We start from the raw sequence: 26,697 nt of genomic DNA, 5'->3' as shown, positions 1-26,697 counted from the left end.
CTATTGTATGACCATCTGTAATAAGAGCTAGAAACTGCTCTCTCTTGTTCTGAGGCAAAGACTCAATAAAGTGAGAACATTTACTATAATAGATTCATAGATACTAAGGTCAGAAGGGACCATTCTGATCATCTAGTCCGACCTCCTGCACAGCGCAGGCCACAGAATCTCACCCACCCACTCCTATGAAAAACCTCACCCATGTCTGAGCTATTAAAGTCCTTAAATCATGGTTCAAAGACTTCAAGGAGCAGAGAAGCCTCCCTCAAGTCAACCATGCCCCATGCTACAGAGGAAGGCGAAAAACCTCCAGGGCCTCTCTAATCTGCCCTGGAGGAAAATTCCTTCCCAACCCCAAATATGGCAATCAGCTAAACCCTGAGCATATGGGCAAGATTCACCAGCCAGATACCCAGGAAAGAATTTTCTATAGTAATTCAGATCCCATCCATCTAATATCCCATCTCAGGGGATTTGGCCTATTTACCCTGAATATTTAAAGATCAATTACTTACCAAAATCACATTATCCCATCATACCATCTCCTCCATAAACTTATCGAGTAGAATCTTAAAGCCAAATAGATCTTTTGCCCCCACTGCTTCCCTTGGAAGGCTATTCCAAAACTTCACTCCTCTGATGGTTAAAAACCTTTGTCTGATTTCAAGTCTAAACTTCCTGGTGGCCAGTTTATACCCATTTGTTCTTGTGTCCACATTGGTGCTGAGCTTCAATAATTCCTCTCCCTCTCCTGTATTTATCCCTCTGATATATTTATAGAGAGCAATCATATCTCCCATATGATAATCATATCATAATAGGTAAAGTCATTTTGCCATCAGAGCTTGGCAGTTGGCAACTCAGAATTGGAGACACTGAAAAGTAGCTCTTACACCTTAGAAGGTCAGATGGTTAAGTTCTTTATCAGATATTGCTGACTTCTTTTGTTCGCGGCATTGACGACTAGGGAATTAGGAGTGGGATGTGAAAACAAGTATTCTGAGCCCTTGGCTAGGCCATAGTACTTTTTATTGACCCTGTAAAGGTAAGTGAGATGATGGCCAGAGTCTGCCACACTGTCTGGGCCGGTGAGAGAACAGCCTCATTAATAGGTAAGGCTACCTTGCCCTGGGTGAAAGTGTGCAAGATGTCCACAAAGGATTGCTTTTGTTCCTGGATTTCCTCCATGGAAATCTGTATAGCCTCTATTATGCATTTCATCAGGTTCTGAAAGTTGTCCATGTAGAATGGCAGAGAAGGCATAGTTGCCTCTTCTGGGGCATACTTCATCTGAACTCTTGCTCCTCTGGTTGCCCTTCTTGAGTAGTGTGAGGAGCTCCTGAGCTACTGGTAGATGGGAATCCTGTTGGGACCTCTTGTGTGAGGATACCCTGTAGACTTGGTCCTCATATGGAGCCCAAGGGCTCCGAAAGCCCCCTGGAGAGGGGTGTACGGGAAAGGCACTACACATCTTGGGTGGTCTTGCCAGAGCTGTTGGATCAAGTGTCTGCTGGCTCCTGAGGTCTCTTCTTCAGGGAAGACCTCGGGAGGAGGAGAGTGGTAGATGGTACAGCCCTGAATAGAGACTTCTGAATCAGAGGAGGTGTCCTATGTTTAGTGACAGAGCTGAAGGAGTCTGTACCAGGGCTCACATCAGTATTAGAGGTCAATGAGGATCCAGCAATCATGATGATACTGGTGGGTGGATCTATACCTGAGGCTGCAGTGATATCAGGGGATATGTTTTGTCAGGGTGGGAGAACGTGCCAGTGGGAAAGTCCTCATGGTACTCCTTAGGAACGGGAACTCGGGTTCCTCCGTAACACAAAAGCCCTCGTGAGAGAGGTACCTAGAAGCTACCCATGAGCCCAGGGACTATTCCCCCGGATGAAATGTGTCCAGCAGTACAGGAGGCGGTACAAGAAAAGACGACAGTCATTCTGGAGAGATCTAGCTGTTGATGGATAATACCTGGTAAGATAATTTCTTTTAAGAGTCCTTCCATCTGGAAGAGTCTGACCTTGGTACCAGTGAGTCAATAGCTCAGGGCTGCTTAACTGTAGGCTTCTCGATACTCAGATTTTCAGTATGCAGTATCTTGGCACATGGCTTTGAAGAAAGTCTTCTTCGTCAATGCTGGTGCCTTCATACCATGTCTAGTGGGAGCCTTGACAGTATGTGCCGCTGGATGTGACGTTTCCCTGCTCCCAGATCTAAGTGGAGACTTCTCTTTCCTAGATACTCTATCAGGGGACCGGGGTCTCTTATGTTTGGTTGCTCTCTGTGCAACTGAAGTCATCCCCTGATTTCTGGAGGTTGCAGCCAATGAAGTCTCTGGAGCACTCTGCACTGCTGAGTCTAATGGTGTGTGTGTGTGCGTGCGTGCGTGCATGCGTGTGTGTGAGAGAGAGAGAGAGAGAAATCTGATCCTGTGGGTCTACGGGAGCACTTCATGGAGAGCAGTTTCAGGTAGTCTTTCCTTAGTTTTTGACATCTACTCTTGAAGCCTGGATGGGACAGGAGAGGCAGCTGGAATGCCTATCACAGAAGGGAGAAAGTCTTGTGTCAGGATTGGAAGGGCTTGAATCCTGGGATCTTGGGCATATCCTGCCAGGAAAGCTGCCAGTCAAGGCGGCCTGAGAGAAAAGGGGGCCTCAAAGAAAGGGGGGACAGATGGAGGAACACACCTTCAAAGCACATCTGTGCTATAAAATGTAAATTAACAGCAGCAAAAACAAAACAAATATCCAAAACTAAAAATTAATTATAAAACAAAAATAAAAAGAGTAAAAGGGCAGAAGAAGAACAGTCAACCAGATAGCTGATACCACAGAACTCCATCTCAAGCTGCAGGAAGTTAAGAATGAACTGAAGTAGTATGGGTCCACTCCTCCCGACATATTCTAAGACTGGAGCACAAGGAGGTGTACAGCGCAGATGCGTCCCTGCAGGTACTACTAGCAGAAAGATCTCCAATCAAGAGTGCATGGGCATGTGCACAACCTCATGTGGAGCACCCATAGGGAAAATAACTCAAAGATGAACTGTTCCAGCAGAATATGGGTCCATCAAGGGTTTTCCAACCAGGTCTAGTTCAGGGCAATGAAGATCAGACCCACTAACGACATCCTGCCAGTTAGAACTCTCTCAGTGTACAGTGAACAACATAAAAATGAAACCACTGTTATCTCAACCATAAAAAGTACATCATATGTAGTACATACTGCAGTTGCTGACTGCTTCCACCCCTGTTACTCCACAGGCCCAAAACACTGAAACATCCCCAGGGTGAGGCTGAACTGGATCTCCATAGTCTGGGCTGGAAAGGTTTTGGATTCCTAATAGACCTATGATTGACAAACAGTAAAACAACATTAAATTCCAGCAAAGCAGTAATGGTATAAAGCTGAGCTCATCCAGTGACACTATGTTAAAATTGCAGCATGGAAAGCAGCAATGGTAAGGCCAACCTATGACTCAAGTGGCTTGTTAGGTTCCCTTAGCATGCATGTATGTGTCCTCGGTTCCTCTCCTAATATTACACGCCTTAAATTTTTTTTGTACATTAGTAAAACACGGATGATATTTTATTACATATTATATCTGGCTGTATCTGAGACAAATGAAAACCTGCTGAGCACTCTCTGAATTTCAAAGTTTCTAGGAAACGTTCTTACAATAATTGATCTGTTCACTCAAGAGCTACTTTCATAAGAGTTGTGGTGGGTTATTCCTATTTGCCAATTCAGGCATGTTCCTACCTACAGCACATTCTCCAGTGCTCTGTCTAGCCTATTTTCATTAATTAAAGATAAGGGCCTCCACTACTTCCCTTTGGCAGTTATTCCACAGCTTATTAGATCTCACTTATCAAACCTTTCCTGTTCTTCAGCCTAAATTTTCCTTTGCTTGACTTAATTCAATTATTTCTAGTTATACTGTCCTGGATTTTCCTAAACAATTGCTCTCTTTCCTTTATGTTCTTCAGACATCTGCAGCTGGTTTTCTTATTTTCCCCCACCTGCCTTAGACTTCGTTTGAGTAAGCCATATGTGATTATTTAAAAAACTCTCCTCAGAGACCAACAAAAATAGCCTCAATCATTTTTGTTGGCTCTTCTCTGAATGCACTCCAATGTATAGTTCGCTTTCTAGCAGTTAAATACCCAGACCTGTATGCATTATTCTAGGTGCAGGGTCACTAGTGCCATATAGACCTCCCTCCATGCTCTGTAATTTGATAAGGCCAATAACTTCTCTGGCTTTTTTTATTACTACCATATCATAATAAAAGGTCATTTCTAATATGTTTTCCACTGTTGCCCTTTGATATTTTGCTTTCCAAACAATCTTTCTATTGAATAGCTGTTACCTTTTTCCCCTACATGAATGAGTTTACATTTTTCTATGCTGAACTTCATTTTTGATTGTTCCCGACTGTATTTCTAAACTCTCTAAGTCCATTGTATTATTTTCTCTGTCCTCAGAGTTGTTTTTAACACATCTTAGTTCAATATCATTTTGAAATGCAATGTGGTGTTTACTTTCAAATTCATTAATGAAGATGCTAAATAATACCAGGCTTACAACTGATCCCCTGTCTCGAAATTGACATCTCCCAACACTGCCATTTATTGTTCCCCTTTCTAATGATGGGACAGTGCACATATTCAAGCCAAACCACATGTATTTTTCAAATAAGATTTAATCAAATACTTTACTGAAATCCAAATAGACTACATTACTTCTTTCCCTGTTTCACACATCCATCTCTTTATCCAACACATTTTCTGTGTTCAGTCACATCAAACCTTCACTTTCAGCTAAACTAAATTGTAAACAAATCAGTACCTATGTACCTATAAAAAAGGATTAGGTTTTTATGTAGCCATTTGAAATTTAGGCTGAGGTTTATTGTTCGCTGTACTTTTTGTCAATTTTTTTCCTTGGCTTTATAGTTTCATTCACTCCTAGAATAAAAATGTATGGAATGTACACTGACCAGGGTTACCAATGTGAATTGGTGCTCCATGTGAGTCTTTCAATGGATAAGTAGCTCCCACAACTGCTTCTAACTTGTCTTCAGGAACTGGTCTCATTGTGACCACTAAATTGCAGCAAAAACTAGCAACTCTGCAGCAAGGGATATCTGTCTAACAAAATTTTAAAAATAACCTAGGCATTAGCAGGAATTGAAGAACTATCAAGGCTTATTTTCAGTTCTGAAATAACTATGCACCCTTGAATTTATAAGGGGCACATTTTAACATACATTTTTAAAGGATTTTGAGTAATATGCTAACTAGAATCTAATGAAAATAATCCATTTCCTATAACAATCAATATTGAAGAAACCAGACATTCTACCCTTCAGCTCTTGTAATTAACATGTATTACAGTGAATATCTTCTGCACCATTAATTATGTTCTAAGAGCTAAATCCTTAATTTGGCAGCATTAATTTTGGTAAGCCCAGATAAACTGCGGATCCCAGGTGTATAGCCCTAACTGCTAGTTTTCTCTTCTTCTATGGGGGGAGAAGGGAGAGAGCGGGGTAAAAAGCACAAAGAAACAGATCTATTGGCCACAACCCTCCATGCGTGCTATAATGCAGGGAAACTGCATATAGCAGAGTTTGCAAAGATCCTACAGATTCTTATCGCAGTACAACCCAAAATTGGCAATCCTCCATTTCCATAGCAGAAATATTCAAGTTTCTTTGGGCCAGGGCCTTTCCTGCCCATGGAAGAGGAGTCACAGATTGGTCCAAAGAAATGTTAATGTTGAGTCATTTCCACTTAGAAACACAAATCTAGGTTATAAAGATAAAATGCCTTACTTCCAAGTTAATTTGTCATTTGAGAAATAGTAAGCAAACCAAAAAATAATATTGTCTGCACAGGAAATGTTTAATAAAAGGTATTAGATTTCAATTAAAAAGTATAAAGAGATAATAGTTAAGGATCATTCATAGGTCTAAATTCAAAAGATAGCATTTATTTTATCTTGATAATGCCATTACTGAAATAAATAGTGATATTTTCTTAATTCTAGAATGTAATAAACACAATTAGACGAATTCTTCTTTGTAAACAACTGTAGATATTTTCTCCAAGCTAAAGACTAACATAGGCTCTCACTGTGAGAATGATTTTTTTCTTCTAATTGAGACCAAGAAAACAGAAACAAACATGTTGAATGATAACCCAAGGTGAAACAAAAATCCATTGCATAGTACAGTAAACCTTTTAACTAAAACAGCAAAATCATGTGGAGATACTAAAAGTGGTTTATTAGTAGGCAATATTGTGTGTATTGGAGATGGTCTGTGGTACAGGTTTCAGTGTACAAAAATGTGCTGATGTAACTCTATCTGAACCTCGATGTAATTTAACAATTACTGCATTCTTACCTTGTACATGCTTACGTTACATTTCTGCTCAATGTTCCTTAGAGGAACGCCAACCTTGTGGACTGCCTTTTCAAATGAGAAGCTGCAGCCTAAATAAAAAGTCACCATGTCTTTAAGCTGATCAAAATAATCCTTCAGACTTTTCAAAGTGCCAGTACAAGCTCCATACTCATATATCCTGTACTGCAGGCAATCAGTTCTAATGAAATGAAGGAAAAGCTATATTGTCACAATTATCACAATTTTTTAAAGCAAAATGAATTATTACATGAAGAAATGTTGCCTAAATTGACATTCATGAAGTGTTAAATCTCAGGATTTTTCCTGTTCTGTTCATTTCTTTTTCTTCTTGGTGATAGCATAACCAACACAAAATAACTGGTTAATCTACCTTGCTGTAACTGTTGACCTTTAATAGGGGTTGCACATGTCTGTTCCACTCTGGGTGTGAGTGCACCCTGTGCATAGTTAGAGATTTTTTCCCCCTCACTGGTACCAGTTGGTGTGGCTTGAGAGCCCTCTGTTGCCATGCACCAATGTGTGCTGGTATAAGAGAGCAGAGCTGCCACTGACCTGCCATAGTTCCTTTGTACCAAACAAATTCCCAAAGAGAGGGGAAGGCAGGAGGGTCATGGAATGGACAAGTGGAACACATCTTGAAGAACAAGAATTACAGAAAAGAAAAAGTAACTGTCTTTTATTCTTTGAGTGATTGCACATGTCCATGCCACTGTAGGTGACTCAAAAGCAAACATGCAAGGAGGTGGATTCAGAGTCTACCTGAACAGTGATTGTAAGATAACCGGTCCAAAACTGGCATTGTCTTTGGACCAGTGGTTCTCAACCTATTTACCACTGTGGGCCACATATGCAGTTCTCTATGTGTTATGTTGACCAAATCCACACAATATATATACTACCTCTATGGTCCTAAGGCTGTAACATGGGCCACAGCTGCGTGCTAATTGGGCTGTAGGTTGAGAACAACTGCTCTTGACTGACAGAAATGGCATAATGAAATGCAAAAATGTGGACTGATGACCAAGTGGCTGCTTTACAAATGTCTACAATCTGCATTTGTGCTAAGAAAGCTGCAGAAACTGCCTGCGCACTAGTAGAATGTACTAACACTCTAGTTGGTGGGATTGTATTAACCAGTCGGTAGCAGAAACGAATGCATGAAGAGATGCAGGAGGAGATTCTCTGAGTGGAAACTGGTTGGCCCATAGCTCTGTCTGCAACTGCTACAAACAACTTCATACAGGTTCTAAAAGATTTAGTTTGTGCCAGGTAGAAAGGTTAAAACCCTTCTCACATCCAAGAGTGAAGCTTTTCCGCATCCCTATGTGCACTGTGTTTCAGACAGAACATGGGCAAATAGATTGCTTGATTAACATGAAAATTAGAGACTACTTTTGTGAGAAATTTTGGATGAGGGCAAAGATAAACTTTATGTTATGGAAAACTGTATGGGTGGCTCTGACATCAGAGTTTTCAACTCACCCACTCTTCTGGCTGAGGTAATTGCCACCAGAAATGCTACCTTCATGGAAAGGTGAAGGAGGGAGCAAGTTGCAAGGGGCTTAAAGAGTTGTCCCATCTATTTTGCTAGGACTGAGTTCAAAAGATCCCAAGGAGGGATGGGGTCTCATATGTGTGGGTATAATCTGACCAAGCCCTTTAAGAATCAGGTGATGATGAGTTTAGAGAAAGGGGATCTATTATCCACCAAGACATGGAAGGCTGAAATAGATGCTAGATGCACCCTTATAAAACTAATTGCAATACTCTGTTTTTAATCTAGAAGATAGTCCAGCAGGAGGTTCAGAGGCCCTGCTCTGGAAATACACCTTTCCTATGAGACCAAATGGAGAAGTGCTGCCACTTAGCAAGGTAAAAGCTCCTAGCTGAGGGTTTTCTGCTATTCTGAAGCACTTTCTGAACATCCTTTGAGCAGAACATTTCAAAAGTTGTCAGCTATAAAGCATCCCATGCTGTCAGATGGAGAGCTTGGATGTTGGGATGGAGTAGGTGCCCGTGGTCCTGGGAAATGATGTCTGGATCCAACAGGAGAGACAGAGGAGGCTTGACTGACAAGGATAGTAGGATTGAGTACCTGTGTTGAGGAGCTATGCTTGTGCTATGAGGATGAGGTGAGCATGGTCTTGTTTAGCTTTGAAGATGACCCTGGGAAGTAAAGGAATCAGAAGGAAAGCATACACAAGGGATTCCTTCCAGGACAAGAGAAAAGCATCTGCCAGTGAGTCTGGGCCTGGCCGTGTCTGAACATAGTGATCACTCAAGATGATCGGAGAAGGATCTGTTCAGCTGATTCGCTAACATGTTCTGTTTCCCTGGAAGGTAGGCAGCTCTGAGATAAACTGAGGTGAGACAGAAGTCCATAGGCAAATTGCCTCCTGGCACTGTTGGTCTGACCATGTTCCTCCTTGTCTGTTTATGTAAAGCATGGGCACCAAATTGTCTGTCAGAATTAATAATTTTTTCCCCACTATGTGGGAGAGGAAAGCCAAGCAAGCTAGACATTCCACTCTTAACTCCCTAACATTTATAGGAGTCTCTAGATCTTGAGATGATCAAAGACCTTGAGTTTGCAGGACCCCATATGAGCTCCTCAGCCCACTGAAGACACATCTGTGACCAGACTGAGGTTTGGTAGCAGGGGGAGAAAGGAAATCTTCAGGCAAACTTTCAGAGGGTCCATTATCACTCCAGAGATGACAGAACTAACGTAGAGACTTGAACCACTAGTCATGCCTGCAGCTTTCTGAGATGTAGTCTGGTGTGTCAAACTACACAGGTACATGCTACCATGTGGCCCAGAAAACTGAGGCAGCTATGTGCTGTTATGTGAGAGTATGTTCTCAGTTGCAGTACTTGATCTTGTAAAGTTTTGAACCTGGCTTGTGATAGAAAGGCCTTGTGGACTCTAAGACTGCCCCGATGAACTCTATTGTCTATACTGAGTTCAGGGCTGATTGGTCTCAATTTAGTAGGAACCCCAGTGCAAAGAATGTGGACAGGACAATGGATATAGTGGGCAGGACTTGAGCCTTGGACTGACCTTTGATCAACCAGTCATCCAGGTACAGGAACACACAGGGACACCCAATTTTCATAGATGAGCTACCACAACTGCCATGCACTTCATGAACACCCAAGGAACAGCTGACAGCTCCAATGTAAGCACCATGAACTGATAATTGCAACCATTTGCCACGAATCTGAGAAGCTTCTGATGGTCATGACATATTGCAATATGGAAGCAAGCATCCTTTAAGTCAAGGGCAGAGTACCAGTCCCCCTGTTCCAGGGAAGGAATAACTGAAGCTAGGGTAATCATGCAGAATTTTATTTTCTTCAGGAATTTGTTCAACTCTCCTAGATGTAAAATAGGCCTGAGACCCCCATTTGTCCTGGGGGGATGAAGTAGTAGCAGGAATAGATGCCCTTCCTCCTGAGGTACAACGGGACTTCCTTTATGGCCTGTGCCTGAAGAAGAGATTAGACTTCCTATTGAAGGGCAATTTCGAGAGTGGTCTCTGAAGAGGGATTGGGAAGGGGCCATGCTTAAGCACTGAAACTAACTATAACTAACAAACTACTCATTTATAACAGTATCTATATGCAGAAAAGAGTGAGGGAAACACTTGTTACTTCAAGTCTGTATCATTCTGACAACCGTCACTGGAGGTAAGAAGAAACTGAGCATGTCAGGGAAGATTGCGCTCTCTTATACCAGCATGCAGTGACACTTGGCAACAGAGGTCACTTGAGCCACCCTGCTGGGTACTGCTGAGGGAAAAAAAATCTCTGATATCTGTGCATGGGGTATGTGCACAACCATAGTGGAATGTGGAATCACTCGAAGAACAGTAAAAACTTGCTTGTCCTACACAACTGAAGTTAAGCCAGAAACCTCGTGCATACATTGAAGCCATCTGCACATTTTATTCTTACTAGGCAAATGCTCCCGAGACCGATCTCCTTCTCATGAGCATTACAAAATTAGGGAGCCGCTGTTTTTCACAGTTCTGACTCTTGCTCTGACTGCTTGCTCCAGAAGTCAGTCTCCTAACCACCTCTGAGCAATGTAGAGCAACTATATCAGTGCTGCTATTGGATAAAGCAGAAATGGGGAAAAATAATATAGGCTAACTCTGAGGTCTACTATTGAGAGATCTTTGCAACTAAACATAACTTCATTTTTCGGATCACTGAAACAATTGAAACGTTGACAACTCAGATTGTAAAGGGGTGTTTGTCAAAAACAAGGATAATGGGTCAAATTCTATGCTATTGCCTCAGTCCATTTTCTTCAGTTGCAAAGGTATAACTGAGAGCAAGTTGGGCTCACTGTGTACAAAGCTATGGATGGTCTGCACTCTGAAAAATGTTATCTTCAAATAATTTCCAGTATTCATATCAGACCTGTGTGACACCTGGAAAGACTTCCACACTTACCTGATATCACAATTGCTGCTCAGAGAAGGACATTTCCATTCACCTGGTTTACTTCTGTACAGCAGCGGGAGAGGTCCATCATTTGCATGGCAAAACTTTTCAAAGTCATCAGCAAGAGATTTGTGCAAAATCACAACATTTGCCTGTTTATAGCCTTAAAGCATTAAAGGGAACAATTAGCTACTAATTCAATTGTTAATATATGTGACAGTAATATTTCTGTATGGATTTTACCTAGAGAAGAGATTTTTCTCCCTTGAAAAAGAGAATTTTTAAATATAATACAGACTACTATAGTTAAATAAAATTTCAATGTTTTTGGAAAGACTGTTTATAAAATCACTCCTAGATATGCTCTTCACAGTCAATGTTACTGCAATCATTTTAGTAGTGTAAGTACTTGGCATTCACCAGTTTGAGAGGGTGGCTTTTCTCTAATAAGCTATTTTATGGGGAAACCAGAGACCTACAATGACGTCAATTAAATAGTCTGGCAAATTGATGTGTTATAGAACAGATTATTTTATTTGATGTAAATATTGGCATAGAAATAAAAAGAGTACAATACTTTGTGCATACAGCACTTTATTTTTCTTGTGTTAATGCAAAACTGCAACTCAAAACCAGTCTAGTAAGTAAAGATCTTTCATTACACAGCCCATTTTTCACAGGCATTTGAAACTTGGCCTTGGAAATGTACTTGGGTTGCAATTTAGCACACAAGGGTTTTCTCCCAGGAGTGAAATTTTGTCTGTTAGGTTAGATTCAAGTCATTTCAGCTATTTCTAAATTATAGGAGGGAAAATAATAGAATTATTATAGATTCAGACAGGTCTGCAATCAACTCAAAACCACCTTTAATTTAAAGCATGTCATTTTTGCAAGCTACTATTCTGTAATAGGCCTCTAGCATCTTTGAGATTTTTCAAAATGAGAATAAATGAAAAAGCAGATATTCATCTTTAAACAGCAACTACTAAAATCTTTTATTTTTTCCATATGTAATGCTCATTGACCACAACAGGGATGCAGTCAAAGGGGCAGGTCTGGTCTACAGTATAAAATACACAGATTAATAGTCCCTAAAGCCCAAATTTTTAAAGGTATTTACGTGTTTCTGTACTCAGGGATTGGCAACTTTTGGCATGCGGCCCATCAGGGTAATCCACTGGTGGCCGCGAGACAGTTTGTTTATGTTGACCATCTGCAGGCAAGGCCCCCTGCAGCTCCCAGTGGCTGCAGTTTGTCATTCCCGGCCAATAGCAGCTGCAGAAACTGTCCTTAGCTGTACTCAGTGCTGCAACACCTAACTGATTTAGGAGCCTGTGAAGGGACTGACTCACCACTAGCAACTCCGTGTGGCCAGCCAGGCATGGTATAGCAGTTCTTTCCCCATCAGATACCGTCTGCGGTAGTCTGCCTCTTCCCGTGACGTGGCCTTCTGGCCAGGTCATTTTAAAGTCTCTCCACACCTTCCAGGATAGTCAACAAACAGAAACAAGGGCAATTAACACAAATGAATCATCCCAAAATTGGATTAAGGCTCTCTTCCTTCAGAGGGCACTTGTCATGCTGTGGCCCTAAACTGAGTTTACAAGTAATAGAAGGGAATGGTTCCATCTCAAGATGAGTCAAGACCTTCTTTCATGGAGGGTCCATCAGTTAGTGTCATCTGGGGAGTTCCTGCCTTCAGTCAGCCATTTCTCCAGGAGCTGAGGACTGAATCTCTGCTTTCCTTCCTGATCTGTCATCAACTGAGATGTGCTTTTCCCTCTTAAGCTAATTCCTCCAATCCTAGCGTCTCTCACAGATGCAAGGGGGAACAGCTCCCCTGAGCTCACATTAGCTCATTAACCCTGTGTTGCCCCATTACTGAATCTAAATCTCCGTTTTAAAGTGACTTAGGCACTTAAGAGCTTAATTCCCATTGATAATCAACTGGCTCCTAAATCAGTCAGGCGTTGCAATGCTGAACACAGCAATGCCTAAATACCTTTCAAAAATCTGGGACTAACTGTGCCATCAGTACAAGTGATCTCTGACTTGAGGGTATACCCTTTCCAAGCCTTTGAGAAATCGGACAACCATCTCATGGAAGAAGACTGCTCAATTGTTCACCTTGGGATGGAAGGCAGAAATGGCCATTAGGTGGACCTTGACTGACAAGAGGGCTAGGCCTTGTTGTTTCAGGAGCAGCAGGTACTCCAAGATAAGCTGTATAGATGACTGTAAAGGTGGGATCTGTCATTGGGATCACCAGATGGAGAATCGCTTCCATTTTGCAAGGTAGGTGGTTCAGGTGCAGGGCTTCCTACTGCTCAGTAGGACCTCACGGACCTGCTCAGAGCATGCCTGATTCTCCGGGTTCAACCATGGAGCTTCCTGGGTGTCAGATGGAGAGAGACGAGATTTGGATGTAGCAGCTGGCCATCTGGAAGATCAAGTCTGGGTGCAGTGGAAGCTGAATTGGCACCTCCATGGACATGCTGTGGAGAGTGGTGAACCAGTGCTGTCTGGGTCATGCTGGGTTTATGAGAATGACTCGAGCTCGCTCTTGCTTGATTTTCACCAGAACCTGTGAATCAATGGAATAGGAGGAAAAGCGTAGAGCAGGTGATTTGCCCTGGCAACAGGAATGTGTCTGTGAGGGAGCCTGGGCTATGGCCTCGCAGGGAGCAGAATTGATGACATTTCCTGTTGATGCAGGTGGCAAACAGGTCTATAAGCAGAAACCTCCACCATTGAAAGATGTCCCTCACAATATCCAGTCAGAGAGACCACTCGTGGTGAGAGGAGAAGAACCTGCTGAGGCAATTGGATAGCCAGTTCTGGGTTCTCTGGTCTTGACCCTCCAGGGATCCTGGTAGTGGTAGGGCGAGACGGTCCCTAGCCATTGTTTCAGAGTAGCAGCCGTGTTAGTCTGTATTCGCAAAAAGAAAAGGAGTACTTGTGGCACCTTAGAGACTAACAAATTTATTAGAGCATAAGCTTTCGTGAGCTACAGCTCACTTCATCGGATGCATTAGCCATTGTGAACACCTTAGGAGTTGACGGCATAGCAAACTGGCTGGTGCATTGTCTATTCTGAGGTTGCTCCTTTGTAGGTGTCCAAGGAGTTTGCTGTAGCACTGGAGTTGTCGACACCTGATGTTCTGGTGCTGGGGGAGACGAACGGTCTAGCGCAGATCTCGCTCTCTTCCTGTCTCCCTTTGATTTCAGCACCAGAGACCTGGTCTTCTCTTGGTGCTTGCGGGGTTTCTACAGGAGGGCGAGGGCTGCTGAGTCCCAGGTCGATGGATGAGCGCTCGGCACAGAAGCCGAGGTGCTTGGTGCTGAGTCTGAGTGTGGCTCCGAAGCCGGTCTTAAGGCTGCCTCCATGAAGAGGAGGACCTTCAGTCAAGTCTCTCAGTCCTTCTTGGTCCAGAGTCTGAAGTCCCTGCAGATTTGGCAGCAGTCTTTCCTATGAGCTTCCCCCAGGCACTTGAGACAACATGAGTTGGGGGTCACTCAAAGGCATAGTTTTATTGTAGGCAGCGCAGGGCTTGAAACCTGGCAACCAAGGCATGCCCCAACACCAGGAAGGCAGACAACCCTGCAAGTTAAGTGTGGAAGCATCGGAGCTATTTGAAACCTAAAACTACTAAAAACTACTTTAATTACTAACTATAACATGGATTTACACTAAAACTGGTATGAAAAAACCATTAGGAAAGAATTGCCTAAGTAATGAAGGATTCCAGCCAAACATCACAGGTGGTAACAAGTAGGGTGACCAGACAGCAAGTGTGAAAAAATCAGGACAGGGGGTGGGGGGTAATAGGCGCCTATAGAAGAAAATGTCCCAAATATCAGGACTGTCCCTATAAAATAGGGACATCTGGTCACTCTAGTAAGAAGGAACTGAAGGGGAATGGGGTCGGCAGGGCCCTTTATACAGGTGCCATGTGCACACGGCACCAGAGGGCGCTAGAGCCAACCCGATGCATAACGCTGGGGGAAAATTTCTAGCAATTGTGCTTGGGGGCATGCACACACCTACGTGGGAATGGACATGTGCAAGCACTCGAAGAAGAATAAATAGTGCACTTGGTCCATCAGAGCACTGCAGGTTACTGTCATTCTGGGTGGTATTTCCTGCAGTGCCTGTTCTCCACAGCGGTTCCTGGACATGGCACTGCATACCGTCCTAGTGGCACTCTGTGAACTTCAGCTGTCCTTGGCTCTGCAGACCTGGGTTCCAGTCCACGGATCCTTATACAAACTGCAACTGATATATCTGAGACATGATAGAAGTAGCTGATCTTTACATAAAGGAAAAAATATCAATATTAACTTAACATCCTAGGCCTGACCTAAACTGACAAAAGACAGGAAACCAAGAGACAAGGCTACCCACCCTGCTCTTAAAGGAAAAATTGCAAAGCAAAGGTGAGAATTGAGGTATGCACAAATTTATGTACTGAATGCTCCCCCCCAAATCCAATCTCTAGGAAGTTTACAGCACAGAAATAAATTTTATTTCTAAATGTACATACTAACTACAGAAATACATTTATTACTAAATAAATGCACTACATTTTATTACTAACCATATTTAATACTAAATGTAAATAAATATATTAAATTTAATACTACACTTAAACATTTTCCCCCTCTGAAGTCCACTGACATGTCCTGCTTTGCTGAAGATATTCCAGAAAACATACATGTATGCTTTTATTGAGCAGAGATGAAGATGAACACATGAGGTTAAAAACAGCAATCAAACCATCTGACATCATGCATCCATAGCTTAGAAATCTACTACAAATTCAGAAAATGAAGCTTACTAGAATTCTTCAAGGAGGACTCTGCATAGTAACACCCTTGGGAGGTGACAACCGGTGTAGCATGAACAGTGGAACTTGCTGGTAGTAATGCCTATTAGAGTGCTCACATGTCCCTCCTACAACTTATCAGTGTCCAAGCACATTTGGAGGCTACAAAAGGGGGCATGGCACCAGCTGCCCCCTCAGTTCCTTCCACTGCTAGTGCAGAGTATAACAGTATTACTTAATTAGGACTACACAGAAGAGGGGAAGGTGAGCAGGGAGTGTGAACATGCAGAGTCTGTCTTGAAGAACTCTGGTTACACATAAGTAACCTTCATTTCTTCTTTGAGTGTCCTCTGCATATGTCCATTCTTGGGATAGTTTGGCAAGCAGTTATTTTAAGAATGGATGGAGGGATACAGAGTGCCAATTAACAAGGATTGAAGTACTGCTCTGCTAAATGGAGCAATAGATCTGGCTGTCAAATTTAACACACGACGTTCAATGAAAACATGAATTGTATCCCAAGTGGAAGCTTTGCAATATTTTAATAAGGGGAACATGGCTAGCACATGTTGCAGATGTAGCAACCACTCTTGTAAAGTGAGTCCTAATACCAGCAGTAGAAAAGTAGGAAGAAATGTTATAAGACTCCATGATACATTATCTAATCCAGTAGTTCTCAAACTTTTGTACTGGTGATTCCTTTCACACAGCAAGCCTCTGAGTGCAACCCCTCTCCCCTTATAAATTGAAAACACCTTTTATATATTTAACACCATTATAAATGCTGGATGCAAAGCAGGGTTTGGGGTGGAGGCTGACAGCTCACGACTCCCCCTTGTAATAACCTCATGACCCCCTGAGGGGTCCTGACCCCCAGTTTGAGAACCCCTGGTCTAACCCACCTAGATTAGGACTGGGCAGAAATAGCTTGGCCCTTACAGTGATGTAAACAGCTGATGTTTGCTAAAGGCCACAAAATCACACAAGGGAACAGGATGACCAGCTCCTTATGCACTTATCTATAATGTGTGGAGGGGAAAAGCTACATGATCATAGGGAAATTCAGATTGAATGACAGATGCTAGAGGTCTCATGCTGCCCATAAAAAACATCCTTGGAATGTCTAAATATTATAGATGACAATTTCCTAACTCTAAACATTTTCTACCCAACATGGGGAAATTCTATATTAGACCTCATCTTGACATAAAGAGGAACTGATCACAGACCTAAAAATTAATGATAGCTTAGATTCAAGTGATCATGACTTGATCACATTTATAATGTGCAAACAGAATAAAGTCCAAACCAGTAATTAATATACACTTGGTGCTTTAAAAGGGCCAATTCCACTGACATTACAGGGAGCTTCTGGGTGCTCTGCAGTTTTAAAAATGAAGCCATTTAAGTGAGTTAATATGGATTTGGGAGCCTACTTTTAGACACCCAGAATTTTCAAAAGAACCCAAGTGAAATAGATACAAACATCCTGTCTTCTGCATCTATTTCACTTATGTGCTTTTGAAAAATCCTGGCCATTTATTATTATCTAGGAATGGGATTTATGTGTCCACCTACAGCTCTTGTGTTCACTTACCCTCAGCCATTCCAGAAGTATTACTTATATTGAGTTTGTTGAATCTAATTAGACTTCTGACTGTAAGGGGAAGAAGAGATTTCAAGCCTCCTGTAAAAACCATCTCTTCATCCTTGAACAGAAGAAAGTGACAATTACTGGATTATAAACTTAAAAACACAGCACATGCATTTTATTATTGCTTTAAAATCAAATGTGTCAGTTTCAAGGTTTGTGTTTCCTCTTAATATTCTGCCATGTCTCCTCTCTATTTGCAATTCTCAGTCTCAAAACAAAATGCAAATCACAAATGTTGCTGCTAGCAGGCTGGCTTACAGGACAACTGACACAGTTGCTGGTAAAAAGCACTTTATTTCCCTTCCCACAGCAATATATATACAGCACTTGTTTATTCCTTTTCTGTTGTTTATCACCCAATGTTCTCATCATTCTTATCTTTGGGTTCCATTATCTTGTGGTGGTAAAGACTCTCAGGTGCTGCTTATCTCATTAGTCCTTAGTTCAGCCAAAGTTTAGTCCTCAGTCCAGCCAAAATCTTCTGGCCTTGTCCTTCAACTTGCCACCCGCAGCCCCGCCTCTTGTACTGTTATTTTCCATTACTTGGCACACATTTCTAAAACATCTGATACTCAGCATTTCCCACATCTCCCCCTTTTTGTTTAAAAGCAGCTTGAATCATCCGTGACATTCCCCAACACATACATTAAACTATATATGGACCACACAAACAAATTATACAAATACAGATACCAATTAATAAAAGAGTGTGCTATAATGATGTTATTCATATTTTGTTCTAATTTTGCAAGTAACTCATGAACAGAGTGAGAATGATCTGACAAATTAACACAACACATACCCTCAAAATCTTCACATCCGTGTCCATGTGCTAATAACAAAAATTCACTCGCAGCACTATTATATAAAACTGCATGGCAAATGCTATCTACATCGATTAATAACTCAGTTAATATTTCAAAAATTAGATTAAACTGTTTAATACTCCAACACATTAATTTCTCTAAATTAAAAGCATTTTGCATAATAGCAACACCAGGGATGCTTAAGCAATAGAAAATCAATCGCAGCTCGATTATCTAAAATGGCATCTCTTAATTCCTGTCGTTCCATACTTGAAAGAGCAATTGCCTGTAATATAGCATTAAGCGCTTTAACAGCAAAACAAGCTAATGCATTCAAAGTTTGCACCATGTAATAAGTTGCAAAGCCAGGAATGCCTGCAACAGCATTCAGCAAAGCCAAATATTCTGAGTGACTATATAAGGTAACATCGGCGGAACACGTATTTTGCAGGGCCGTGCTTCGCCGATTTCGCTGCTGATTCTTTCCGGGCAACAAAAGGGTCATTCGGCTAAGACAGCACAAGGTATTATGACTTAGATTGGCAGGAATATAACTAAAGGTTCATTCGCCGCAGGTAAAAAACCAACCAGACGGCAAAATAATATGTCCATAATTAAAAGAAACATTAACCGCATTAGTACAATTCAAAAGGGGGGCACTTCCGGTTTGGCAGCCCATGGGTACCTTTGTGCGTGTGCAATTAACCACTCGTGCACACATTACATTATCTGCCCCGGCTGGGTATGGGGTATGTAAAGATAGGGCCCCAGGGGGCAAGGAGTAATTGGCGGGGCCCCAATTTGCCATATTCGAATACTGTGAAGACAAATTGGCATAAGCTGCAAGCATGGTGTGACTGCCAATTTCTTCGGGATGATGACATATGGGCACAAGACAAGTGCCCAGTAGTTCCCCGGCTGCCACAGAATCAGACAAACAAAAGTGTGTGACATTGGCTATCAATGCTAGACGTTCCCATAGGTTATACGTCATTCGCACGCGTAGGGGTACAAGGAGTCCCCCCTGTAACCCAAGCAATAAAACTATAACAATATCGATAACCCACATCCTCATTCTGGAAATAAACAGGATATGGCCACAAGCACAACCTCCTCTGATGCTTCCCCTCCAAGCGCGGGACCTTGTTCTCCAGGCGCCGGGTTCAAGGGCGAGCGAGGTTGCTGTAGCCATGGCCGCACACACTTAGCAGGTATCCACCAAGGACCCTCATCAAGGGAGACACAAGCATAACCCCGTCCCCAGGTTAGCAATTGTGCTGGCCCCTTCCATTGTTGAGAGGCATAATCAAACCATTTCACCTTAGGTTTCTTCTGCTCATGTTCTATCCCAATACTTCCTAGATGTCTTTGCATTGGAACATGATTGTTATCAGCACTACTAGGTTGCAACCAATTAAGGACATATACCGCTTTAGCTAATCGCCCAGCTGGTGTCTGAACTACTGCATCCTGTCCAGTTTGTGCCTGCTTATCCAACATTCCTTTCAAAGTACCATGAGATCGTTCAATAATGGCCTGGCCTGTCGAATTGCCTGGCACTCCTGTTTTGTGTATTATCCCCCACATTTGCAAAAAGGTTGCGGTGCGCCTGGCCACATACCCAGCTCCATTATCTGTTTTTATCGATCGGGGCACCCCTAATGCAGCAAAACATGCCTGCCAATGTTTTATCACATCCTTACTGCCCGTGGACACGTGGGGTGTAGCCCAGATAACTCCAGAGAAGGTGTCTACTGACACATGGATGTATTTCTGCTTACCGAATTGGTTATATTGGGTGACATCTGACTGCCATAATGTTAAAGCCTCTAGACCTCGGCGATTAACCCCGGCGGGAAAGGTGGGTGTCAACCTATTACATTCTGAGCAAGAGGCTACAATACTTCGGGTCTGGGATATAGGTAGAGAGAATTGTCGCGCTAGGGCTTTCGCTGATTGATGGAAAAATCCATGACACAGGCGAGCTTGCTCAAACCAATTGGGTACTACTACGGATCCCACCAGTGCATCCGCCTGATCGTTGCCCGTGCTTAAGTATCCAGGCAGGCCAGTATGGCTCCTTATATGGCCTACAAAGTATGGATACTTTCTTTCATTAAGTCGACGCAAGAGGCACAAGAGTATCTGTTGCAATGCTGGATTATGAACCTTTCCCAGCATAGCTCTCTCCAACCTGTTTACTAACCCCACGGCATATTTAGAATCGCTCATCACGTTGAGCGATTCTTGGTTCCAGTGATCAAATGCCAAAAGTATAGCGAGGAGTTCTAATATCTGTACCGACCCCTCGCTAATAACCTTCTTATGGGCCCAAGTATGTCCATCCCACCAGACTACCCCTGCTCTCCCGGTTCGCCCCGTCGCATCAGTAAATACTGTTATTCCTGTCACTGGATTCTCCTGTCTCATAAGGTGTTTTTCCAACTGCAACGGGGAAGAAAACAGGCGGTGGGGAGGGTAATGACAACTCAATTGTCCCTGATAATTTGCTAGGGCAAGAGCAAACACGGTGTCATACATCAACAGATGTGTAATCATCGTTTTTGAAAATGGCAACAAAATCTGATGCGGATCAATTCCTGTCATTACGGTTACTCTTTTCCGCGCTTGCACTATTAGCATGGTTATTGCTTCAATTCTGGAAGTTACCGTACGCACATTTTTACACGGTGGAAATATCCATTCCAAACCGACTAGGGGGTCTTTATCCCTAGTAGCACACTGAAATAATAGCGCTTCCGATACTGCATCTAGGCTAAAGACCGCTACCACGAAGGGTAAGTTTTCCCGATATCTCCCAGAATAACCCTCCCCCACCTTCTGTCTTATTCGTTGTAATGCTTGCTTCTGTAGTACCGACAGTTGTCGTTTATCTCCAGGGGCTCTCCCCCCTTCTAATAAAGGAAGAAGAGGAGTTATATCCTGATTTGTGATGCCACAAAGGGGGCGAAGCCATTGCAGTTCACCTAGCAGTTTCTGTGCATCATACAGTGTGGGCACATGAGGAGAGATTTTCAACTGCTGGGGGCGTACGGTGCAGTCAGTGATCCGAAGTCCCAAATACAAAAAAGGCGCTTTAGTCTGAACCTTTTCTTGGGGCAATCCCGTTTTAAATGACCCATCTTTCCACACTAATAACACGCCCCCTCCCTTTCTCTACGCCAATTTGACTTGGAGGTATTTAAGGCTACCGCCAAGGCGCGTGCATGAATCTTTGCCTTATCCTCCTCCTCCACCAAGGGGGCACGAGTGCAGGCTTCAATCATGTCGACTAGAGAGGCTGATTTTGGTAAAGTCACCAAAATCTTCTTACACGTGGGGTTAGCATTTTGAAGGGCTAAATCTACCCCCAATGCTGATCTGGCGTCTTGTGTTAAATTAGGGGCCCTATCCAATGCCGTCCTTAGGCGGTCCAAAAAGAGGGCAAAAGATTCGCCCACTCCCTGCGTGACTTTTAAATAGGGAGGTGAAGGGGTGCCCAAATCAGGGAGCTCTTTGAATGCCTCCAATGCTAGAAGCTGAGACTGTTGTAATATTTGGGGTACCAATCGCGCCTGTAGCTGAGGCTCTTCAAATCGCCCCTGTCCCAACAACATGTCTATTGATGCTACCTGGAGAGGGTCGTCCCGGGGTCTATCTAAATTAAGCACTGCCGCGTGCTCAGCCTTTTTTCTCCATGAATCCTTCCATAATAATCTCTGTGTGGGTGTTAACAACATGTCTGCAAATTTCTGGGCGTCAAAGGGACACATCGCTTGCCCCGAGAATATTTGTTCTAATAACGCTTGTACATACGGATTTTTCAAGCCATACGCCACAATAGCTTTCTGAGCCTCCCTCATCAATTTCCAGTCTAACGGCACCCAAGATGTAACCCCCTCCCTTGATACCGATACCGGGAATGTAGCCGGCATGGCATCCAAAAATTCCCCTTCAATTATAGCATCCTTTATCAATCCATGCCAGCGCTTAATTGGGTCAGGAGATCCTGCTCCTCCCCCCACATCCCTCCAAATCACCCCCGTCCCCCGTTCTTCTTGCCCTCGTCCAATTGAAGAACACGTAGGTGGCGGAGGTTTCACTTTTGGTCGAACCGGTTGCATAGCGGGGGCATAAATTTTGCGATATTCTTCCTCTGCTGTCGGTCGCAACTCTCCCTCGGGAGTGAGGTGCTCCGTACAACCATAATACCCACACAACCTACAAATATGGGGCAAACGTGAGGGGTCAGGTATGCCATGCTCTTGAAGCTGTTGCAGCAAATGCGATCGTGACGATCCTTGCTGTCTGTTTTCCTTTCTATCCAGCTCATCCATCATCTGTTGAGCTGCAATACCTTCCTTATATAACCACCGAATTATCTGGTCCTGCGTCAAGTTATCAAACTCTCCAGTTTTAGGCAAGTCAATAATCCGAACGTGTCGGGGAGGGGCTGATGGCACAACCGCGGGCGGCAATCCTGACCCCCCTTGTAACGGGTTCTCTGGATTGCCCGATGACAATTCCCCCGACACAGGCTGATCCACGGCCATCGGTTTGCCCCGATCTGAGTCGTCATCTTTCAAGGGCAATGGTACCTCACTGGGGTCCAACGGCGCCAAAGGAATCATAGGCGTTGTTTTACCAAAAAAGTCTTTCGCTCCTACTGTGAAGGCCCCTTTCGCTGTTGATTCTAATGCCTCGCGTAAGGCAATACGCGCCCCTGCCTGAGCCGCTGCGGTGGTAACGGCTCGATGAACAGTCCGCCAGATAGGGCTCAAGGCAGCAGCTTCTTTATTTCCGACCCCCACAAAGTCCCACAGGTCTTCTCCCACTGTTTTCCACACCGAGGAGTCAAACACATTCTTTGCATTAACCAGGACAACCCGTCGCTTTCCCCACCAAAGCAATTTTTGAAGAGCTTCTGGGGAAAATTTTTCTCCCTGGTTATTAAGTAGATTGCTTAAGACCTTAAACACGGCCTGCTCATCTGCTGATGCTGCCGCTCCCATTATGAGAGATATTCCCCGCCGCTCACCTTTCAGTGGGAGCTCCCCCCGCCTCAGTTGGGCGTCCTGGTTCCTCACCCGAATGGAGGACACCGGCAGCGGCGGTCCCTGCTATTTCTTCCTCTGTCCGTGGTATCGAATTCACAGAATTCTATCATGTCGGGGTCACCATTTGTTGCTGCTAGCAGGCTGGCTTACAGGACAACTGACATAGTTGCTGGTAAAAAGCACTTTATTTCCCTTCCCACAGCAATATATATACAGCACTTGTTTATTCCTTTTCTGTTGTTTATCACCCAATGTTCTCATCATTCTTATCTTTGGGTTCCATTATCTTGTGGTGGTAAAGACTCTCAGGTGCTGCTTATCTCATTAGTCCTTAGTTCAGCCAAAGTTTAGTCCTCAGTCCAGCCAAAATCTTCTGGACTTGTCCTTAACTTGCCACCCGCAGCCCCGCCTCTTGTACTGTTATTTTCCATTACTTGGCACACATTTCTAAAACATCTGATACTCAGCATTTCCCACACACAAACTCAAAGGGTTGTTTCACTGATCGCGACTAAGCAGAGGCTGAATCTCCTAATGAATTGGCCACTGAGGTTCAGTTTATCAGTCTAGCTGCAATGTCAAATCTAGTTAGTTATAGTTAGGCAACATATAGACTTTATTCATTTTGGATAAAGGATAGACCCAGGGTGTTGGGTGGGTCCAAGTTTGGGTGGCTAGCCCATGCCTCTGCCAGTGCAGCAACGGCCACACTGCTATTTTTAGCATGCTAGCTTGAGCCCTGCTAGTGAGAGTCTGTGTACATATGCTTGAAGGCTCACTCCCAGCTGCAGCGTAGACGTACCCAAAGAGAAAGGAAACTAGAAGCCAAGTCTCCTGGTTCCCAGCCCCTCTGTTCTAACAACTAACCTATGCCACCTCCAGACTATGCTCAACTCCTTGTTAGTAAGAAAACACCCTCCAAGTAGTCAAATTACCTTACCATTGAAGATATTTTTAATTCTGGAGAAGCCATTATTGTTGATGTAATTCCCAAAGAAGCAATAGTGGTTTTAAACATAGAAAATTCAGTGCTGTTCTTTTAAAAGTTCATGAGTTAATATACAACATGTTGTTATGGGTTTCTCGAAAATGGTAACTTCTGTTAAAAATCCACAGTGTTTTGTGTTATTACCATGACAATGCAAGATTCCAGTCCTAAGGAGTAATACATGAACCACTTTACTATGGTAATTTACATTTCTGAGCAACTTTATTATTAATTAACTTGCACCAAGAGTGCAGATGGGTTTTGATTGTGAAATTCTGATCTGATCTGATCTTGAGTCCAAATTTCAAAACCACTCCCAAAACATGAGGTATTCTTAAGTGGGGTTCTGGTTTGGTCCACTGTGAAATTCAGATCAAGTTTAGGGTCTGGATTTTGCACCCTGTACCTCCAGAACTTTTCACATGTTTATAATAGGTTGGCAGCCCAAAGGAAGGAACGTCTGGATTTTTTTTCTTGTCTTTTAGGGATTCAGACAAATGAAAAATAACTCTGTCACATCTCCTTTGCAGTTTATTCGGTCTTCTCTGATTTTATATATCTGATTGTGAACTAAATGGAAGGACATTCCTCATTATGTATCTTTGTACAGCACTAAACACATTGTCAATGCTTTATGAATAAAAATAATTTGGTTTCAGGATTCTGGTTTGGACCCATCTCTAGGTCAACTAACAGTAATTTTAAAGGTTTCAGAGTAGCAACCATTTTAGTCTGTATTCGCAAAAAGAAAAGGAGTACTTGTGGCACCTTAGAGACTAACAAATGTATTTGAGCATAAGCTTTCGTGAGCTACAGCCCCATGGTTTTCATAAAATTAAATGATCTTAATGAAATAGAATCCTCCATTAGAACCTTCCAAATTGTATCTCTTTGTATCTATTCATCTGTGTTGAAGTCTACTAAAGGACTAATAGCCACAGGAACTGGTGGGTCAATTAGAGAGGAAGGAAGGTTCAATGGTTAAGGATATTAGCTTGTGATTCAGGAGACCTCAGTTTATTTTCTGATTTGTCACTGTGTTGATCTTGGGCAAACCACTCAGTTTCTCTGTGCCCAAGTTCCTAAGTTCTGTGCAATGCTGTTAAAAGTACTTTCTAATAAGCAAACTAGGGAAATGTGATCTAGATGAAATTACTATCAGGTGGGTGCATAACTGGTTGAGAGACCATACACAAAGAGTTGTTATCAATGGTTCAATGTCAAGCTGGGAGAACATAACTAGTGAGGTCCTGTCGGGGTCCATCCTAGGTCCAGTACTATCTGATATTTTCATTAATGACTTGGATAATGGAGTGGAGAATATGCTTATAAAATTTGTGGATGATACCAAACTTGGAGCGGTCACAAACATTTCAAGGACAGGATTAGAATTCAAGATGATCTTGAAAAATTGGGAAATTGGTCTAAAATCAATAACAAGAAATTCAATAAATGAAAAGCACAACTATAAAATGGAGATTACTGGCTTGGCTATAGTGCTGTTGAAAAGGATCTGGGGGTTATAGTGGGGATGATGGTTGAATTTGAATCAGCAACATGATGCAATTGCAAAAAAGACTAATACCATTCTGGGGTGTATTAACAGGAATGCTATATGTAAGATATAGGAAGTAATTATCCCGCTCTACTCAGCATTGCTAAAGTCTCAGTTGAAGTACCGTGTCTAGTTCTGGGTGCCACACTTTAAGAAAAATGTAGACATATTGGAAAGAAGCCAGAAGAGAGCAACAAAAAGACAAAAGATTTAGAAAACTTGGGCATGATTAGTCTTGAATAAAAAAAGAATGAGGGAGGAACCTGATAACCGTCTTCAAATATGTTAAGGGGTGTTTTAAGGAGGATGGTGATCAATTGTTGTGATAAGCATCCGTAATATTACATCCTAAAATTACACTCAACATTGTGAAGAGAAGCAATACAGTAGGAACAGAGAGTCAATGGACAAGTCAACAAACTTACATGGTTACTCAGCAAACACTTGTACACAGCTTTTTTAAAAATATTAAATAAATGACAAACTAAATCTGTTATAGATTTATTTCTGGTCAGTGCAGATGGGACATCTAGTGCAGAAATGAATTTTGGCTCATTTCTTTATTCTTGCCTACCTCCTATTCTCCCTTTCTCTACTCTACTACAAGGCTGATACATAACTGCAGCACCTAGCCTTGTGTTCTCCAGAGCTAGTATCTCATGCTGTGCTAACACACTTTGCAAAAGTTAGGGCAACAGAGGGGAGAGGACAAACTGGTACGTGGGAATGCAAATTTCCCATTCATATTATGAACCTAGTCTCTATGTATGGCCTACAGGGTTAGTTCCCGAGGAGTTTGGGTCCCTGTGGAAGAAGTGCATTATTCCATCCAACATGAAGGCAGATTTTAAAATTGATAAGTAAGCCGTGACAGGCATTTGTCTTACGGAAGGTAATATTCAGCTAGAGCTACAACATCCTATTATG

The 26,697-nt window shown here is 42.7% G+C and overlaps 1 protein-coding gene across 5 annotated transcripts in view; it reads right to left on the bottom strand.

Moving 5' to 3' along the window:
• DGLUCY (D-glutamate cyclase) overlaps positions 1-26,697 on the bottom strand; it is a 96,944-nt gene that overhangs the window by 57,128 nt on the left and 13,119 nt on the right. For 2 of the 5 annotated variants that reach the window (XR_006282434.1, XM_043517831.1), the window contains exons 1-6: positions 24,168-24,248; positions 17,308-17,419; positions 10,894-11,047; positions 6,412-6,610; positions 5,002-5,152; positions 3,225-3,347 (exon numbers count right to left, since the gene is read on the bottom strand). Coding sequence is in view for 4 of the 5 variants with exons in the window: in XM_043517831.1 (XP_043373766.1) it covers positions 3,225-3,347; positions 5,002-5,152; positions 6,412-6,610; positions 10,894-11,047; positions 17,308-17,419; positions 24,168-24,245 (817 nt within the window). In the remaining variant the exon portion in view is untranslated. Of the gene's footprint in view, positions 1-3,224; positions 3,348-5,001; positions 5,153-6,411; positions 6,611-10,893; positions 11,048-12,236; positions 13,407-17,307; positions 17,420-24,167; positions 24,249-26,697 lie in introns of those variants that run through there. The other 3 variants (XM_043517829.1, XM_038406774.2, XM_043517830.1) reach the window with 3 other exon arrangements.

This window comes from Dermochelys coriacea, chromosome 6, assembly GCF_009764565.3.
Source record: "Dermochelys coriacea isolate rDerCor1 chromosome 6, rDerCor1.pri.v4, whole genome shotgun sequence".
Classification (NCBI taxonomy): Eukaryota; Metazoa; Chordata; order Testudines; family Dermochelyidae; genus Dermochelys; species Dermochelys coriacea.
The sequence above is the reverse complement of the archived record's forward strand: the minus strand, read 5'-3'. Positions and strand labels throughout refer to the sequence as shown.